Below are 19,573 nucleotides of genomic sequence, written 5' to 3' on the forward strand. Positions count from 1 at the left end.
ACATGGCAGACAATAACCAGGGCTGTGAACCAGACTCAAACCGAATGACAATGACCCTTTGATACTTTGATGTCTGATTTGTGGGGTTGGGACCAATGGTCCCCATGAAGGCATAAGGTCCCCACAAGTAAGGATAGACCAGGTACACACACAGTGAGTCAGATTGAAGGCTCTTGTCAAAGGCATGGCTTCCCCTCCTGCTCTCACAGCTGTTCTTAAGCGACTCCAGTAGTTACCCTTGATGTGCACGTGTGACAAGGAAACTGTTTCTTGTTGTCCTGCAGTGACCGAGATGTTGGTGAACGTGTTGAGCATCTGCTCTGACGACGAACTCATGAATGACGGGGACGAGATCTACGACGGTACGGACAAGTCGGCCGTTTTGGCTGTATTTTTGTGACACCTTTGAAACCCAAACTCGCTTTGTGACAGCGAGTGCAGCGGCGGCTCGGAAAGAAGTCATCAAGAACAAGATCCGCGCCATCGGGAAGATGGCCAAGATGTTCTCGGTCCTACGGTGCGTTCAGGTCTTTTCATGTGAGCGTACTGCATGCGAGTCTGAGTCTGCGTATCACGTCCCTGAGGACATACACATCGCAACACTAACGAGAACCTCCCTCCGACATCCTTCCCGGGCCTCATACACACATTCATTTCTGACGCACCTCAGTGCCATCCCACCTCTGACACCACTTCAGGCAGAGCGCAGTGAGAAATCTGCTCTTCCTTCGAACTGAGAACAGCAGTCACCTCTTGGCTCAGTTAGAAGGTTCCGGTTTGTGTTCCCTAAGACTCCCGAGTGTCTCCACGCAAACCTGCCTGTTGAGTGTTTTGGAACAACAAAGACGTACAGGAGCTTCCGCAGACGGCGGAGCTCATGGCGGATTGTTCAGGACTATTGAGGATCAGGCGTTTTGTTCTCCATCACCAGTATCGTTGCAGAACCTCAGTGAAAGGAGCCATTTCTGATTATGGATTATATAGATGGAAGCTAAACGGCTGTGGACCACCAGCAACCCTGACCTTGTTTCCTCCCTCTCTCCTCACACCACTGTACACACAGGGAGGAGAGTGAGAACGTGCTGACCCTGAAGGGACTGACCCCTACAGGCATGCTGCCAAGTGGAGTTCTCTCTGGGGGTAAACAGACCTTGCAGAGCGGTGAGTTGTCTCTCACACACACACACACACACACACAGCAGCGGACCTGGACTGACCCTCAGACAGATTCAAAACACCTGCAGTTGCAGTATTTGTGTTGGACCACCCTCGAGTCCCTTGCTGCCTTCTCTCCTGCTCTGCTGCTGCTGAACTCCTCTCATCCCTCAACCCCTCTGACTCATCCACTCTGCAGGACACTAAGAGCCTGCTGGTGCGCCCGTGCGTGCGCGCGTGACACGGGGAGCTATGAAGTGGCTTTTCTCACACGGGGTGGCGACAGAATAGCCATGGTCTTTCCTGCCGCGGCCCCAGCGCTGCCATGCCTTTGACTGTACAAGTGTGCACCATGTTTTTGAGCCGCTGGAGCAGAAGCGCTTGATTTGCAGCGATGTATCTGGCGCTCCTGCTCGCTCCCTCCGCTGCCCTCATCTGTTTCTCATGTTGGCCGGGCGCTGCACAATTCCGCCCTCTTTCCGTCCTCAGCGAGCTGACACCTCCATCCTGACTGGAGAAATCCACACAGAAGCATGTCTCAGTCTGTCTTCTCCTTCTCCTCTGTCTCTTCTCTCTCTGCCGCTCTCTTCTCTTTGACCATCCCTCAGCTACCATTGAGGCCATAGAAGCCATCGAGACAGTTAAGGACGCTGAAGGTAACATGCCACTCATCCCGCTGGTGCGAGAGAGAGAGAGAGTGAGCGCGTGAGAGAGTGAGACTGTGAACAGCATGGCTGCGCTATCAGCCATCCATGCTCATCAGGTCACAGATTTTCCTTCCCCACGATGCACTGCGCTCTTGGAACGACACGCCGAAGCCATCACATCAAGGCAGCCATCTTTGCTTGCTCCAAAGCTAAACGGAGAAGAGCAGGGCTGTAGGTGGGAGTGGACATCTTGGAGGGGCTGGCACGTGTCTGTGTGTACTGTGAAGACATGCACCCATCTGTTTCTGGAGCACACTTCAGCAGACTGAGCTTGGTCTCCAGCCAGTGGTCTCACGGCGGCGAGCACAGCAGCAGCATCAAAGACAATGGCGGATCTGATAGTGAGGGCTCAGCAGCAACACCTGTACATTTGGATTCTGGGTGGCTCCGAACAGATTGTTGTCATGTCCTGTCGCATTCCTGTGGACCCTCCAAACGTTCTGTCTCCTTCTGTGCGTGGCCCAACTCCACGTGTCCATAATTTGTTCATGTAAATGAATTATGGCTCTGCTCGGCGCAGTCATGTGATCTGGTGTGACGCACATTAGCGAGGAGCAGCATGTTTGCAGCAGCTGTTGCTCCGTCCTGACGTCAATCCTTCACGTCTTGACTAGCGGCATCTGTCGGCATCGCAAACAGGCGCCGGCGGCCATCTTCAGGCCAGGTTCTCAATGAGCATTGGATGGCTACAATATAACACGTGACTCAGTCAGGAAGACGCTCCGTGTCCATGCACATGGCACGTCTCAGTCGTCATGGTCAGGTTTCTTTCACCTGATAAAGCAGTGAAGACTCAAAAGCAACGAACCTGCATGGCTACGTTGGCTCACCAGGGTCCCGCGAGGAGCCAGGACGACAGAAGCTTGTTGCCCTTGAGATCTATGGGGAAAGACAGACAGAGAGAGAGGGCTGTGACTACAGTGTGAGTGTGAGGAGAAAAACAGGGAAAGCGCCTGGGTTGATGCCAGCGAGGAAACTATTCCAGTGGGTCCAGTGGGCTCGTGGGGAGGGTTCAGAAAAGTGGGGACAGTCTCAGGAAACTACAGGAGATGCTGTTTTGTCTCAGCAACAAATCCCATCTTATGATCCATATCCTGCATGAAGCATCACTATAGGCAAACTATAGTCACAACTGACTTTGCCGTTTGGTGATTCACATTCTTTCGTCACCTTCTGTCAATACAAGCGGCTTTTTCCAGGGTCCAGCCAGGGCCATGATGACGCGTGCTCAAAGTTCATCTAATGATTGATGAAAGGCTGAAGCCAGACCTGAAACACCAGTCGCCCGGCTCCAGTGTCGCCCCGCCCCTCGTGAGCCTGGCTAGCTGGGATGGACTGTGTTTGCCATCTCAAAACAAGCCAACTGTGGAAGTGAAGTGTTGGTGTCGAAGGGGTGGGCAGAGCGGAGGGAAAGTCGCAGGCCGATTGACCACATCAATCGTCTGCTGTGAGTGGAGATTTCCTCGCTGGCACACGGTTCCCTCCGCGTCTGCTCACCATTGTGTTGTGGCTTCTGTGTTGTCACCCTCACGCCGTCTCTGCTCCGTGAACCAGCCTCTCAGTGGCAACAGTCCTTTCATACGGAACAAACCTGCTGGTGTCGTGCTGTGACGCTTTGTTTTGGACGCTGCCGGTCGCGGTCCAGTGACTCATGATCAGCGCGTGGACGACAGGTGTAGAAACACAAGCTCAGACCACAGACGGCCATGTGTTCACGCTCTGGAGTTTCACCACTGCGTGCACTAAGGCAACGTGGTGTGTGTGAGCATCTGAGCCGCTGTCAAACTCGGGGCCCAAATGTGGCCCGAACTTGAATCACACCACTTCTGTGCTCTATTATCCTAAACATCCCAAAGCAGGACTGATATTGCCACTTGAAGCCCAATCACCATACACTTGCGTTGGGCCTGTGACTGTCGTATTTTGGCCCTGGTGTGCTGGAGCCCGACACCCTGACTTCGATGTTCCAACGGTCTCAGGAGCGTCCATCTATGTGGCTCACACTCTCACTCCTTCGGCGGGACATATGGACGAGGGTCAAATCAGCTGGTCCAATTCTGACCCAGGAATCAGCCTCCGTGTTGCATGTTGAGGTATTGGTGCCATGAGTCAGGCTCACGGCCACGTGAGGTCCTGTATAGACCAAGTGACATGAGTGGAGCCTTGCCACTCCTCAGCCCAACCACTGGTGCTGGTCTGGTGAGGTTCTGCCCATGGCGTCAGGGGAAACGTGACTCAAGTGGGAGCCTGGTGCAGGAGCCGGGGCGGGGCGGAACAGTGATGCGTGGAGGCCAGTGTCCACCTGGAGCAGGGAGAGTGTTGCACTCCAGTCCAACAACATTCCACCAACGTTGCTACAACTTTCTTATAACATGAAAGGATTCTTTTTTTAAAGAAAAAACATGCAACACGGAAGGCTTCTGCGTCGACAATGGACCGATGTACGGCCACGTGACAACATCCCCGGCGTGATGAGGATGTGTTGGGCTCAGATACTGGACCTTCTTCAGCGCTTCTGTGAGGAGCTGCACACTGATGCCAGTCGCAGAACATCTAGGTCAGGGATGTCCAGGCATCTGATTCGCCGAAACCGCCCGGGGGCCGACACTTCCTGTATGCCTGACCTTCTTTTGACCTGATAAATGAAGAGTGAAAAAGCTTTCCTGAAAATTGAAAGCCTTCAACAGTAGCTCTCTCTGAGGGAAACAGAGCAGCTTCCTGGTGGAGGAAGCCAACCACCAGGAAGCTGAATGTCAGACCTGTCTCTCTGTTGGACAGCGTGAGGGAGAGACGAATGACAAATTCAACAGAAAAGACAAGCCGCGTTCAGTCTGATCAGCAGTAGAGGCAGGAACTTCATGGCAGGATTTCCACCTGGCCTTACACAAAATGACAGTAACAATGGCAAAGTGGTGCTCACCAGCGGCTCAAGTGGGAGGCAGATGAGCTCAGGGACACCCTCTGTGCGACGTCTCTGTTACCTGGGCCACCGCCCGCTTTTCATCCTGTCAAACAAACAGGGAGTTTCCAGTAGTGTCCCGCTCAGACCGCACTCTTCATTTGGGGTATTGACGTGTGCGCCTGCCTGTCTCCGCAGCCATCCGAGGCTTCTCCCCTCAGCACCGGATCAGCAGCTTCGAGGAGGCCAAAGGTCTGGACCGGATCAACGAGCGGATGCCGCCGCGCCGCGATGCCATCAACAGCGTGGGCCTGTCCATGGGCCGCATGAACATGGGGGAGCCCAACGGGACCGACAGCAACAGCAATATACAGTGATGGTGGACGTGCGCTGTGTTGGGCCCAGACACGCAGCTGCAGACAGAACCTGGTTCCACATTTCTAGATTCCTGTACATGTACATATACATATATATATATATATATATATATATATATAAAGATATATACACACACGGGACATGCATCACACACACATGCAGTCACAGTATTTTCACACACACACACACACGCACACGGTGATCTACTCCTTATCTCGCCCTCAGCTGTATGTAAAGGCATGAGCGCATCGAGACTGGACCGCTCTCATATTTAGAGAGCGACAACTTCCTGTAATCACTCCCGACGCCGAGCAGGAGGAGCTGTGCTTCACTCAGCGCTGGGTTTGACGGTGTCAGCATGACGTGGCTGTGTTGGTGTTGCATCAGGTGGGGGGGACTGTGGATACGCCTGCCTGCCTGCCTGCCTGCCAGCGTGCACACGCTTCAAGGTGTCAGTGTCTAATCCAAAGTCTGTCACGTGCATGTGGAGAGGAGGAAGCTTCACTTGGGGGGAAGATTCACAGCCGGGCGGCTCCACCTGGGCCGAGTCAAACTGGACCAGCGCCCACGCCATTCTCCCTCCCAGTGTACATAGACAGGACGGTTTGCTTGCAGGTGTGACGCACACCACACCAGATGCAGTGTAGCGGATACTGATGTGTGACGCAGAGATTCGGGGGCGTTAAAATGTGATGCCACAACTCTTCATTCTCCTTCGACATCCCGATGAGCGGCTTCCAAACTGCAGAAAGTCGAGCGAAAGAAGACGGAGGAAATGAGCGTCCGACACCAGAGGAAGAAGAAGGTCTTTGTAAAGCATTTATATAAATGCATCAGTGCATGCAGACTTCAGTTCTTTGATAATAATGTGAAGATTCTATTTGTGCTCTGTGTTTCACGGCGTAGAAAGTTCACTTCTTGTTTTCCGGCGAATATAAATGAGTGATTTATTTTGTACATAATGTTGATTTATTTTTCTTTGGTATCCATCGTGTCTTCTCGTCTTCTTTTGCTTTTTGCGGCAGTCCAGAATGACTTCTGCTGCTCAGGAGTGTGGGGTGCACGTTCTCGCCCGTGTTCTCCGCTGATGTACAGGAGTTGTTCTGATGAGACCAGTATGAAACGACGAATGGCCGTACTACTTTATATCCAGAGGCACAGGCACCCGGGCGGCCAGAGCATGATTGCATGGTTCCAAAACTGAGACAAGAGTCAAGCCGGCGGTGTTGCTGTCACAAGTGAAAGGACAAAAGTGTTGTACTCGCTCTGATCATAACCCTGCAGCATTCCTCTCGATATTTGCTACTGATGATGATTCTAATTGTTCTGGACACTCTTCATATTTAAGCTCTCTGTCTCTCCTGGTTCATGTTGAGTTGCTCCTTGGTTGATCTTGTCGTGCTTCTTTGGGAGAGGTGAACCCCCCGGAGACCCTGTGCCACGCTTCTTTCTCTCTAGCCCTCTCTTTCTTTCCCTCTGCTTTGACTCACTAACACTGTACGCATGCCCCACGGGACGATCCACTTTTTTACTCTTGAATAAAATATGCATGAACCTTTGGTTTGGCCTCGGAGCTGTCTTTTCTGCCGGCACGTTTGAGGGCGCTGGCGGAGATTGGGCCTTCTCCTCTCACCCACCACCCTAACATTGACGTTGCTTTTTGCCTCTCTCTCACCTTCCCTCTCGGCGCAGCGTTGCTGAATTACAAGTAGTTGGGAGGCAAAGGCAGGGAGGTCAGACGAACACCCGCCGGAGCAGGAATGTTGCGGATGGAAGACGGGTGAGAGGACGGAAGATCAAGCTTGACTGAGGGGACAGAAGGAAGCTCTCGCCGTGCTGTGGGACTATGATGTCGATGGTTGCTTCTGTCGGTGCAAAGCTGCGTAACCATTACTGTTATCGGTTTTATCAGTCGCGACAGCTGCAGTGGGAACGGACTTTGAGCTGCTTTTCACTTCCACATGCGGCTTCTCAGTATCAAGAAGACATTCCCTTTCAATTGTATTGATGATTGAACAGCAAGTCGTCACGTCACGTGCCTCTCTCAAACCAAACAACGCTGTCAACGACTCACACCACACCAGCACAAAAAAGGCCTTCTCACGTTTCTCCATCTATTCATTCATTGTGTCTTTGTACTGGAAATACTTCGACCTGGAGCTTTTTGAAGGCTAAAAGCTGACACCAGCAAATTTACAAAGATTCTTCTGTCCCATCATGTTGTTCCAGAACCATCATGTGATGTCAACGCCTCAACAATCCATAAAAACCCACCAAAGAAATGTGAATCAGAGCATCCTCCCGAACACCTGCGTCCGAGCACATCCACAGGCCTCCGTGCTGCTCTTCAGCTTCTCCTCTGTCCTGGTCTCTCCACCTCCAACATCCTTCAACAGAGACGTGGGACAATCAAATCTGAAAAAACAAGATGGAGGTGGCTCCCCAATTGAGAATTAGAGGTCCAGATGGCTTGGATGAGGTCTTCAAAGTCATGAAAGGTCATGTTCTCCCCGGGACATTCTGTTCCAGCTCATCCCCGTCCGTCCCTGCTAACTAATGCAGCTCCTCCGCCGGTGCTGAACCCCCTCTTTTCCACCTGCTAACGGCCCAGAGGCAGGAGCAGAACTGGCTCCTCACCCTGGACGCTGAGGGAGGTGGCCCCTGGAGAGGGACCACCAAGACACACTGGAGGTGCTGTGACCGCGCCGCGGCGTCTTGTGTTTGACAATGGCTGTGCTACTCTGCATTAGCAGTGTGCGGTTTTCTCAGACTGACATCCTCTTCTTTGATCACGTCTGTCAAGGCGGCGCAGCTTCAAAGTGCCCGACGGAAGAGCTTTGTCTCCTCTCTTCTAAACAGCTCTGCATTCACTGTGTTTGATGTGGAGCGTCTGTAAAAAACAAGTGCAGCCGAGCGAAACGTTTGCATGAAAGCAGCGGTGTTTTGTGTGGGAGCCAAATAGCAGCGTCTGATTCCAGAGCCGTCACTGTTGGAGCGATGAAGATCCAGCAGCATCACACACCGCTCCAAGCCTCTTCTTCTCGTCCATGGTCCTCCATCCAAATGCGTTCATTCAGGGTCCACAACACTGGCCCTGGCCTGTCCCTTTTCACAACCCCTGTTCCTCGGAGACGACTCTTCTCTGACTGACACCAGTCGCTCTCTCACTTGTTCTGCAGCTCCACGGGCGAATATTCCAGCGCCTAATACTGAGGAAGGCCTCCTGGTGAAGCTTCTGTCCGTATCGGCCAGAGCAAGCAACTGAACACAAAATAAACAGTCCCAGAATTACAAGACGTGTTTCAGCAGGAAAGTCATTTTCAAATGTAAGAAGACGAATGGTTCTGCCGATACTCGTCGGGGCCCACTGACTTGAGAAAGTCTATAATACTCGTGTTCTCATTCAAGCCAAGAAATCCAAGTCCAGTGTTGTGTTAACGTTAAGTGCTACTTTTGTCAAAGCTCAGCCAGAGTCATGCTCATCCTGTGATCTGTCCATACACAATATACAGGTGGGCAAGAAGACGGCTGATGAGAAAAGAACGTCAGATTCAAATCCACCACTTTTCAAGTCAGTGACTCCACTCAAGTCAAATGGCTTTCATGCCGAGCAGCACCCAATGTACTGGAGCACACGGAAGACGCAGCGTGAATAATGTGCGCTCCAAAAGTTGGAGACGACATTATTTACATCATGATGGTGAGAGGCCAACTCACCTAACCCACTCATTAGCGCCACCCTGTGGTCACATCTGGAGCGTCAACAGCACCATCTACCGGCGAGATGTGAGAAGCCACCAGGCCAGAGCCAGAAGAGTTGGAGGGTGCTGGTGGGAGCAGGTGACGATCATCTGCCTTGGTGAAACAGACCAACGTGTGACAAGAGCATATTGGAGTGAAAGTGGAGTGAGGCGTGAGAGACGGGCAGGACGCTGGTGACGACAGGACACCGACACCTGGCTCAGTTACAGGTGAGCTGTCCAGCGCCATGAAACCACTCCACCGTCGATCACTCACTCTGCCGCTGCAGCATCCAACACAGACGTCAGCGCAGTCAGCACATGAGGAGGAGTGGAGCTGGACTCACTGTCTTCCCTGTGTGTGTGTGTGGACGGGTGTTTGGTGAAGAGGACGCCTCTGAGCTACTGCAGCGGCTGCTCACAAGGTGGGAGGACGCCTCTGGACGCTGCCTGGATCAGACTGAGATCCTTCCGTCAGAGTGTGATGGAGAAGGTGGGCGTCTGTTGTGGAGGCCTCGTCCCGCCTCCTGACCTCAGCTGCTTTGTTCCGTCCACGTGACCGTGTCGGACCGGCTGACTTCATGAGACGCTGTCACGAGCCCACCACATCACTCCGCGTGTCCACTTTCAAAGCCACCGACCACGTTTTCGGGCTGCGCCACAGCTGTGAAAGAACGTGTCAGAACTAGCAGCGGAAGCTCAACCAGCTGGAAAGACCCATCCAGAGGGCCGGACCTCCTCCGTCCAGTAGGACAGCCTGAGGTCACGTGGGTTTGCAAAGCTTCAAAAACACCATCGACACTTGAGAAAGGAAGTGAGGAATGAGGGGCACTCCGCTCGCCTTGAAATCTCCCCATGAATGCATATGACGCAATACGTCCAGTGCTGCTGATGGGGATGGAACCAAGTCAGCTGTGGACTTGCAGCCCCCTTGGCAGTAAAGCCAGTGAGTGAGAATCCTCACCGCTCCAGCACCAGTGGAGCAGCAGCGCTGGTCCCAACGGAGCTCCGCAGGGAAGCTCGCGACGCAGCAGCTGTTGCCTCAGCAGAGCTAAGCATGGACTCAGCTGAAGCACGAGAGGTAGCAACGGTGGTGGCACTGCAGCTAGCACTGAGAGTGGCAGCAGGGGTCCAGCAGTAGTCGTAGAGCAAAGAGTAGTCGCTGTAGTCACAGACGTGGTGGCAGGAGCAGTGTAGTTGCACAGGGAGTTACAGTATTGTATGCAGTACACAGTCGTACCAGGAGAAGCAGCTCAGTCTACAGATGTTTGCATCTCAATTCATGGCATTGACTTCACTTGTGACGTAAGCGCACATTCTGCGTCTGTTGTTGTGCATGTAACGCTCTCAACACCAGAGGGGCTGGTGGTGTTCTGCTGTCAGGAATGTTCTCAACACGGGGCAAGCATTCTCAACAATGGGTCCCTTCAGGACCAGTCACTCTCAGCAGCAGAGAAGTTGAATCCCAGCACTCGGAAACTCTTGAAATGTCATGAGGTGTACATAAATGCCGACAGTTGAGGAGCCGCCGGCGTCGCCTCTCAAGCGTGAGGTGCTTCTCCTTCAGAGGCCTCGTGTGGCCTGAGAAACTAAACGCTCACACACCACCACTCCACTCACAGTGGGCCGCCTCACGGTGACGGCCTCTCCTCAGACACCGTCCCAGGTCAGAGGTCAGCCACACTTCCCGCCGCCTGCCAGTCTGGCTTCTCCTCATGAGCCAGCGCTCCAACAGCAGCCGTCCAAACACTCCACCTTTCATTTATCTTCCATCGACACACAACTCCTGACGTCAATCAAGTCCAGACAGAAAATCCAACATGGTTGTACGACTAATGTACTACAAGATTCTCAGTCCCTACACAGTGGAACTGTGAACCTCAGCTGAAGTGAAGAGGAACCCACCTGCCAACGGATTGACAGAAGGAAAAGAATGAATTCATGGGTTCAAAAGTCACCTCAAGTGCTCTGGCTTCACGCTCGTGCTCCGTGAAGATTGCTCCTGACATGTTGCGTTTTCAGTGTGCCTTACTTATGAGGACCAAGTCACTAGCTCGCCGTTTGCTTGGGAGTCCTGGTTCCGGTGAGCCACTTGTTTTGGATGCTTCGGTTTAGGGAGAGAGGCGTCTCATAAGCTGAGTGAAAACGTCTCTTCAAACCAAGATTGGCGGAGCGCGTGATGACGCTCCACATGTTTTGGGGCCCACAAATGACTGGGTGGCCAACCAGGGTCAGAGACGGTCAACTGCAGCAGGTGCATGAACACAGGTCAGTTGAAAGTGGAACAAGGGCCGAGTCCTTCACCAGGACACATGCAGACAGAGCACCTTCGTTCCTGGACTAATGCTGGGGGCCGAATCTTCAATGGCACCCAGCCATGACAGAAGAGAGACGAGTGGGACTATGCTCCGACCCTTGTGCTTGAAATATGGGATTTGATGTGGAACCAAGGTTCACATCGAACCTGAACTATGGAAGACCTCGGCAACAGAACTCGGGGAGAAACATGTCAACAGGGTTAGAAAAGGCACTTGATCACAAGTTGTTGTTGTTGTCTCCAATAGCTGCGTCTGGCACTGGACTCTCTCTTGTCATTACTGACTGTGTACAGCACGAGTGCCCCGCAGCGGCGCTGCTGCCAGTCACACGACACGCGGGTGACTCGGGTCCCAGCTCCCTCGGTGCAATGTCCGGACAAGTGGCGTGAGAGCCATTCCCGACTCAAGTCCCGCCCCCGCGAGGCCAGCTCGGCCAATCGGACGCGTCTCTGCTGATGCAACTGGCGGCTCTCGAAGCACCGTCGAGGCTCCTCTGACATCCATGGAAAACACACGGCGCCAGCGTGAGGAGGAGAGCCCGGAGCGTCTCCACAGCCGCTCCGCTCCGTCCGCCGGGGGAGCGTGGAAAGCTGCGAGGAGATGGACTCCTGTGACCGTGAGTTCATGTCTCACTCCTTTTTGTTCTGCGTCCAACTCAGCGGCGATCACAACCTAGGCTCGCAACTTCCGGGTGCGACCATCTGCTGAAGAACGCGGAAGTTCCACCAGCTAAGGAAACCGATACTGACGCCGTGTGTTTGCACCTTCTGCAGCCCTCCACTGGGAGGAGCAGGCCAAGTCCTCCACCCTGCAGTGGCAGGTGCTGATGCTGCCCCGCCGCCGCCAGGTGGGCCAGGACCTCACCCTGCGGCCTTCGCGGTGCCTCCATCAAGGTCCACGTGGAGGACAAAGAGGAGGTCAAGCCTGTGGGGAGCATCCGGCCGGAGCCCAGCATCACCCCGACCTTCAGGCTCTCGGTGGTGTTCGGAGCGGTGCAAGACGAGGGCTGGCCGCCGCTCAAGCACATGTTTGAGACGAAGAAGAAGAAGGAGGAGGAGGAGGTGCTGAAGCAGAGACCCGAGTACAGGCTGGTGAAGAGGAAGCTCGACTCCTCGGCCAGTCCTGTGGTGCACGAGTTCAGCTGAAGCGCCCGCGTCCTGTCGAGCGGGGTTAGGTGATTGACAAGTGACGGGCAGGCCCCACCGTTGGACACCTATTTATCCTCAATACATGTGTCACACAAACCTTCCGCCTCTCCGGCTTTTTGTTTCCCAACAAGGAGCCGCCAGTTCAACGAGGCTGGATCCACACAACCTTTGATGACTTGTTTTGGGAAGTGGAGCGTGCGACTTCCAGCCTGGACTGAAGCTCCAGTGGAGCGTCGGCGTCACACAGCTCGTTTCAGAATAATCTTTTATTTAACAAATGTACAACAAAAACGCACACGTATGGGCTAGTCAAACACAAATCTACACGGTCCTGGTACAAAACTGCTAACGTCACTGGCTACGTGTCAAGAGGACGCCACCAAACTAGCCAGCCATGTTTCAGCCCACCAAGCTTCCAGCCACCTGGAGGTGTTTGGGGAAGCTCCAGCCGGCTGCTCATGTGTGTGTTCATGGAGTCGCGTCTGTGGAAACCTTTTTGAACTGACGCCAACAACTCAACATTTCCTCGTTTGGGAAGCTAACAATAGGAGGAAAGTAGTCAAGTGACTCATGGGAAGTCCACGCTCAGGGACCAGCCTGGCAACCCCTGAAACACCAGGGCCAGGGCGGCTCTGCGCGTCGTGGGCTGAAACAAAGCACTACATTACAATCGCCTTCTGAGAGCTGCCAGTCGTCTCCTCGACACTTGTTAAAGCACTCTGTCTAAAGAACAGGACGAAGGCTCTCCTCCGAGCACAAACGTTTGCTGGTGAAAAGCTCCTCTCCTCCGCTGCGGCGGGGACAGGTGAACTATCTTCAATGGTAAATAGAAAGCTGGGTGGGTGGGTGAGTGAGTGAGATCCTCTGAAGCCGACTGACCGGGAAACACTGCACACACTCGCCCACTCCGCGACACTTCAAGTACTCGAGGAGGGGCTCTCCAGTCATTTCTTCATTTTGAGGTCCGCCTCCATGGCGCTACGTCGCCCCCTGGTGCCTCCGTCCTGCAGTACAGAAAGCCGAAGGGTCAATAAGACGAAGGCTGGGCACCAGAGGGTGGAAATGAAAGGCATGAGCTGGACCCGGAGGTCGGATGTGATCGAACCCCACACAAGACAAGACAGTCCACCTGAGTGAGAGGGATCACTCCTCAAATGGAGAACAAAAGTCAAACGGATGATCAACACAACTAAAAAGAGAAGGAGAACACAAGTTAGGACATGCAGACGGCCAGAGCCAACTGAAAAAGGGAAATAAGGAATGAGGCTGTTAACAGAAGGTCGGCGAGAGGCGGGACATGTGCGACGCGAGTGTTGTGTCTTAACACGTCTGGGAGCAGGACGTCAACTCTAAATGACATGAAGACTCTTTATGAAGCCATCCTGTGTTGGTAGTGAAGGGCACAGCCAGTCTGCTTCACTGAGCAGCTGCACCTGATGAGCATCTGACAGCAGAGGGTGTGGAACCTTCAGCTCTCCTGAAGCCATAATTCATTGGTGGCATACTCAAACGCCTGGTGGTGAGTGTGTGATGCTTGAGACGGGCGTGCGGTCGCGACCTGACTCTGGTGAATTCAGAGGTAGAACCTGCATACTTACAAAGAGAGAGAGAAGGAAAGCAGGAGAGGCCATTGGAACACTGTCCTGTAGGAGGACAGATATTGGAGTGAGAAGGAGAGCGAGACAGAGAGCAGACACGTGCGTGAGAAAGCAGGAGTCAAACAGGTCGGCATCAACCAGGAGACAGAAACAAGCGTCGGACTCCGCGGCCCGACGGAACCTCACAGGACAGAGACCAAGTGGACCAGGAGGCATCATGCTTCACACTGAAGTCAGTACTCAGTACTTCTCATCAGATTTTGAAAACAATTTTTGAAAACACTGTTTCTGCAACTTTGTTTCTGCAATGACACTGAAAAATAACAGAAAAGAAGTTTGTGGCAGTAAATGAAATAATAAACTGAAGGACAAACTAGCAAAATATCTGCAACCACTAATAAAGACCTGGCTTCCTTCTAGGGCAAAAGGAAGGGAAAGAGAAATCTGGCCTTGTCTTTGTGGCCTTTCAAAAGCTATAATATTACCCTAAACATGACTGCTGACAGGACAAAGGCTTGTAAAACCCCAGAGGTCACTGGTATATGCCTGGTAGACAGGCTTGTTTTTTTAAGAACAAAGGGATTCAGACGGTCGACGGCAGAATTAAAGAGCTCGAAATCATGGGGTGAGTGATTCCCAAACAACCTGCTAACTGGAGGGCAACATGGTAGGAAGTAGCAGAAGAAGAAGCCCCAGCATCAGAAGCAGGCAGCTGGGAGAGAGGCGGGCGAGGTCGTGGGCAGGAAACACGAGTTCACAGACAGGAACATTCCAAGACAAAGAGGCCCTCCAGCAGCTGCAGGCTAAAGAAGTCAAACGTCTACACTACACAGCAGCGAGTCAGCGATTCGTCAACGAACCTTGTCAGCTGGCTCCCCGGGTTTGCGGTTTCCCTCCCTGCCGCGGAGGCTCTTGGCAGAGATGGCGCTCTCTGAGGTCTGCATGATGAGCTGGGTGGCCAGGAACTGCTGCACGTGCTCCAGGACGTCGCGCTGCATCTCCAGGGCCATCTGGTACACGTCGTGGTCCGAGGAGTTGTACATGACGGCGTTCTGAAACATCAGCATGATGTCGCGCTGGAACTCGGCGGTGGTGCGGATCACGCCCGACTCGATGTTCTTCTTGATGGCCGACAGGTCCATGGGTCTGCGGGAATCAGAGATCGGCATCAGAACCCTAACTCACTGCTCCGGGCGTGGCGCTCGGGCTGACCGGTGCACGATGCTGTGGTACCCTGGGGCGATGTCATCAGACACGGGCTGCAAAAAGACGCTGGCGTACCTGAGAAACAAGCGAGCCATGACGTTAACACCCCCCTCACAATGTTGAGAGACACATCACTGATGAGCTTCTGCCACTTTCGACTGAATCAAAAGACATCGCCACCTGTGGTTGGCCGCGGCTCTCCACACCAACATTATGGCTTTCTTCCAGATTTTCTGGGCCTGCACTGCCTCCTGGTCCTCTCCACACGTGGACCTGATGATCACAGACGGTGAAGGGATCGTGGGTCACCAGAACGGTGTCACGCCGTCGGGCTACCTACAGTTGCGAGGACGAGGCCGGGCTGCTGGCCAGTGAATCTGCCGTGTAGCGCTGGGACACGGGCCCGTAGCCGTCCTCGCTCTCGCTGGCCGCGCGCTCCGCCTCTGACAAGTACGGACCCTCACCCTCCCCACACTCCTCCTTCAGCTCCATTCCTTCCTCGGGGTCGCCCTCGCTGCCCGCCTCTTCCTCTTTCACCTCCTGGGGGAGGACAAACCACTTGAATAAAAAGAGCTGGCATCTGATGGTGTTCCAAACAACCTTGAGGGTGCTACCTTGGACTCCCGACCTGACACCGAACTATCCTCAGAATCTGTCAGGCAAAACAATAAGGATGAGAAAAAACAATTTCAACCAGGCCTTGAGTAGAGCAACAGGCTAATGACCGAGACAGGGCGGGTTGGTTTCAGGCTGATTCCACTCTTCTCCTTCAGTCTTCACCGTCGGGTCAGAACTCTCCTTCTCGGCCGTCGCCTCTTCGACCGCTTCGCTCGTTGCAGCGCAGTCTTCTGAGCCCCCGGCAGTCACGTTCTCACATTCTTTCTCTGGCGCCTCACAGTTCTCTGCCTTCGCTTCGGCCTCGCTCGGCGTCTCCTGACCAGCAGGAGTCGGCTCTGCCATCGTGGCCACTTCTTCAGGCAGTGGAGTGGGCTCAGAATCTGTCGGTGTGGGCTCGGGGGTTTTCAACTCCTGGGTCTCCCACGGGCCCGGTAGGTTGTGGCCCTCTTCGCAAAGAGACAGTGCTGCTTCCACTGCTGCAGCGTCCAGAGCCTCCACCGAGTCGTCCACCTGGGAGCAGGGGACGAGTCATGTAGATGAACCACAACTTCTCGCCCAAGGACACCAGCCGCCGCTTCGCTTGTCATGGCGTGTTCTAGAGTGCTCCAGCTGGCTAGCCAACAACCCTAGCATTTCCATGCTGTTGATACATGCAAATACTGGCAAGGGTGTCATTAATACATTTTTTTAGCATTATCTACCAAGCTAGGACCATGAGTGTTGTGTTCACGGTGTCCAGCCGACGTCTCTCAGTTGTGACATTTATGACCGTGAGGCTCATTGTTTTGAAGAACCTACCTTTTCCTCAATGATGGCAATGATGTCTCCCACCGTCTCCAGGTCAAGCTCGTCCCCCATGTAGGACACAGCTACGAGGTCCTCTTCGACCAATCCCGTCTCTTCAGTGAGCTCTTCCTTCACTGCAGCCTCCGTTTCACCTTCTGTTGACACAAGGAGGGAATAAAAACGCTGTACATCAGTCTGATCCCACATTGGAAAACAGCACGAGAGCTCTACCACTATGCATTTACCTGCGATGACGTCATGGGTGGCGGGTAATGGTGCGGTGACGGTAGCAGTCTGCAATCCGTTACTTAGGTTTCCAGTCGAGTCTCCCTCAGCAACCTGATGCAAGTAAAGCAAGCATGACAAACAGAGTTTTTAAATCAGTCCCATGGTTTTTCTTTTTTGAGATCGACTTCTGAGGAACAGAGTTTGCGTTTTTATTGCCATCACATCAATAACTCGGTGTATCAGAATTGCCCTATTGGCTTCCTTGCCTCTCTGCTGGCTCTGCTCTTGACTGGCTGGAATCCATGCCACGTCTCAGTTTAAGATTGCTAATTGTAAATGGTGAACAGGTATACAGATAAAGTCCCTCTGAACACACCTGAGACCACGGGATTACTTTATAGATGATGATGATGATGATGACCTAGTAAGACATGAGGACCAAACATATGCAGTGCAGTGCCTCACCAGGCGGGGGCTGGCCGAAATGAGGTTGCCTTTCTTGAGAAGCTCTGACAGGAGAGGAGAAGGTGGCGGCGTGGCTTTCTGTGCCAGGAGCCGCTTCTGTGGGGAGTCTTCCACTAGCGTAACAATACCTCCTCCTCCTCCTCCTTCCTTGGGCCCCGGGCCTGAGGCCTCCGTCACTGGGAGAAACACTCCCACACCCTGGGCCTGGGGGACACCAGTGAGATACGTCTCTTCACACGAAAACAAAGAGTTGGGGTGTGTTCCAAACGTTTGAATAAACTCAAGAGCCTAGAGAGCTAGGGGACATATTGGTGAGTGAGAAGATGTACGCTTTGATATTCATATTAGAGTCGTGAAATGGTTCACACATAAATGCATAAATCCCAATGCCACTACCACAGAGAGAGAGCTGGTGTCGTCCGAGCTGGCGCCTCCTGTTTCCATTGGTGGCGTGGGTGCCGAGGAGTCAGTCAGAGAATCCAGCATGGGCGAGCTGGCACCAAGGGGAGAGCGAACTGTGACACTTGACAGGCGCTTAGGTGTGTTTTTGACTGCCTGGCGAGCTGTGACACACAAACATGAGATGAACAACTTTAAAACGGAACATAACTTATAGAAGGAACACTACAGAGTGGAGCACTGTGCAAAGAAACTCACCCTGATATGCCACCTCTGTCGCTTTCCTCTTCTGCTCTGCTTCCTCCTCATCCTGCTTCTTTTTTCTGGACATCAATACATTTACAATTTCAGTGCCCAGTAACGTAAAAAGTACAAGTGGACGAGATAATAACTCATGAACCGGTTCAAGAAGCGAGTGTATCGGAGTGGTAACGCCGTTATCATTACCATACTGTTCATATTTCGGTTTGGAATAAAGTATCAATCATACTGCCTTCTATTTTTAAGGGAGCAGACTACCTGATAATAAGAAAGAATCAATACATACAGCGTGATTTCTGCCCATAATTCCTTCAGCTGTGAGTCCATGTGACCCGTCTGTATGAGATCCACCTCTTTCTTTAATTTCCTGTTAGGTAAGACATGAGCGTTAACATTGCCGTCACATTTCAGGATGATCTTGCACCAGCATGTCAAGCCATGTCTACCTGTACTGTTCCTGTGAATCCCGCAGTAGTTTCTTAAGCTCCTCTATCCGCTCTGTTGTCAGTCTTCGTACAATCACATCCTCAATGGTTTCAACCACCTCACCCTTCTCGCCACGCTTGCGCCTGGAGGAGACCACATCACCATGTAAGCATCGAATACAATTGGACTGTCTGGCTGGGACTCTGGATGGACTGACTTTGGTGCTTCTGTTGCTTCAAGCAGTTCAGAGTATTGGGAGGCACAGTGCTAGGAAATGAAAACATCGACAGTTACAATACAAAAGGACACCAGGTGTACTGCACATCAAACTCACCTTCTGGGAAAACCAGTCAGGAGGCCGACCGGCCTCTGAAAAAGGCTTGATGGCTCGACTCACCGACACCCTGGGCCAAACGTTTATGATGAGAAAGATGGACCGCTGGAAACAAACGCTGCGAGCACGCACTCACCAGTTTTGGTCGCCACTCCTCAGAACAGAGGAGGCCAGGCACAGTTTCTCCCTGATGGACCAGGGCTCTGTTGGACCCACATTCACAATCTTGTGTTCTGCAACAAACGGCCCAAAGTACCATCAGACAAATATGTGACGCGAACAAAGACGTCCGACCTCGTCAACAAAATGAACAAGCGTACGTCCATCGAGCGACAGTAACGCACTTGTTGTTAGCTCCTACACGGAACAGTGCCTCATAATGAGCGTCTTGATTCGACAGCAATCACCATTTGGGCGCTACCGCAGAACACAAGAAGCATTCACTCAACTGCATGATGACTGGAACACGAGAAAGGCGTATTTAACGCGAGGGAAACGGCCACGTTGGTGATATTTTGGTAGCGTTAGCTTAGCAACCGCGATGACGGGGGAACACATTAATGAGACACACGCGCGGTTCTACGTATCAGCCGACCGCCTTCATAACTTAAGGTCACGCCTGAGCGCGTGAAGGTCGGGGGTTTGTCAAAAATGTTTATTTTGATGAGAAATGGATGGAGATGTTACTCACTGCCGATGCTGCTCGCCATTTCTATTGTGCTGAGGCCGCAAGCCCCACTTCCGCCGGACTAATTCAAATGCAGCACATGATAGAGCAGGAGCGCCGAGGTTCCGCCTGAAACACGTTCCACCAACAGTCATTCCCCGTTTGTCTCTGAACGGACCGTTGTTCTGCTGTTGTGCAGGTCCTGGGGGTTTCTGAGTCTCGCCTGGAATTTGAACATTC

At 52.9% G+C, this 19,573-nt stretch overlaps 4 protein-coding genes across 9 annotated transcripts in view; 2 read left to right on the forward strand and 2 right to left on the reverse strand.

The window, feature by feature from the left end:
* Positions 1–2,697, reverse strand: part of ube2d2 (ubiquitin-conjugating enzyme E2D 2 (UBC4/5 homolog, yeast)) — a 44,152-nt gene extending 41,455 nt beyond the window's left edge. The window contains exon 1 of the mRNA XM_053878553.1: positions 2,671–2,697. Coding sequence (XP_053734528.1) covers positions 2,671–2,676 — 6 coding nt within the window. The 5' untranslated portion in view covers positions 2,677–2,697. The remainder of the gene's footprint in view (positions 1–2,670) is intronic.
* ppp3cb (protein phosphatase 3, catalytic subunit, beta isozyme) overlaps positions 1–6,698 on the forward strand; it is a 36,147-nt gene extending 29,449 nt beyond the window's left edge. For 2 of the 3 annotated variants that reach the window (XM_053878549.1, XM_053878550.1), the window contains exons 10-14: positions 285–362; positions 433–517; positions 1,064–1,161; positions 1,764–1,811; positions 4,960–6,698. In XM_053878549.1, coding sequence (XP_053734524.1) covers positions 285–362; positions 433–517; positions 1,064–1,161; positions 1,764–1,811; positions 4,960–5,138 — 488 coding nt within the window. In that variant the 3' untranslated portion in view covers positions 5,139–6,698. The remainder of the gene's footprint in view (positions 1–284; positions 363–432; positions 518–1,063; positions 1,162–1,763; positions 1,812–4,959) is intronic. The other variant, XM_053878551.1, reaches the window with a different exon arrangement.
* On the reverse strand, positions 4,356–19,494 carry LOC128766939 (bromodomain-containing protein 8-like). Of its 4 annotated transcripts, XR_008416042.1 has the most exons (20): positions 19,358–19,494; positions 18,803–18,899; positions 18,667–18,736; positions 18,550–18,599; positions 18,353–18,475; positions 18,193–18,273; positions 17,904–17,968; positions 17,643–17,809; positions 17,247–17,450; positions 16,799–16,892; positions 16,566–16,708; positions 15,875–16,277; positions 15,764–15,801; positions 15,490–15,689; positions 15,330–15,422; positions 15,156–15,224; positions 14,804–15,089; positions 13,944–13,988; positions 8,857–13,349; positions 4,356–8,400 (listed from the first exon to the last, which is right to left on the reverse strand). XR_008416042.1 is itself a non-coding variant. In XM_053878545.1 (19 exons), the coding sequence occupies exons 1-19, from the start codon at positions 19,374–19,376 to the stop codon at positions 13,290–13,292; spliced, it is 2,307 nt and encodes a 768-aa protein (XP_053734520.1). In that variant the 5' UTR covers positions 19,377–19,494; the 3' UTR covers positions 4,356–13,289. The 4 variants fall into 4 exon arrangements, 3 of the variants coding, with proteins under 3 accessions (XP_053734520.1, XP_053734522.1, XP_053734521.1); XM_053878545.1 differs by having other exon boundaries at positions 4,356–13,349; XM_053878547.1 differs by lacking the exon at positions 17,247–17,450 and having other exon boundaries at positions 4,356–13,349; positions 19,358–19,490.
* LOC128767754 (DNA damage-inducible transcript 4-like protein) lies at positions 11,798–12,342 on the forward strand. The gene is given in 3 exon segments (XM_053880029.1): positions 11,798–11,888; positions 11,971–12,058; positions 12,060–12,342. Coding segments are annotated over 3 exon segments (462 nt in total).
* Positions 19,495–19,573: the final 79 nt, after the last annotated feature.

Source organism: Synchiropus splendidus, chromosome 11, assembly GCF_027744825.2.
Source record: "Synchiropus splendidus isolate RoL2022-P1 chromosome 11, RoL_Sspl_1.0, whole genome shotgun sequence".
Lineage (NCBI taxonomy): Eukaryota > Metazoa > Chordata > Actinopteri > Syngnathiformes > Callionymidae > Synchiropus > Synchiropus splendidus.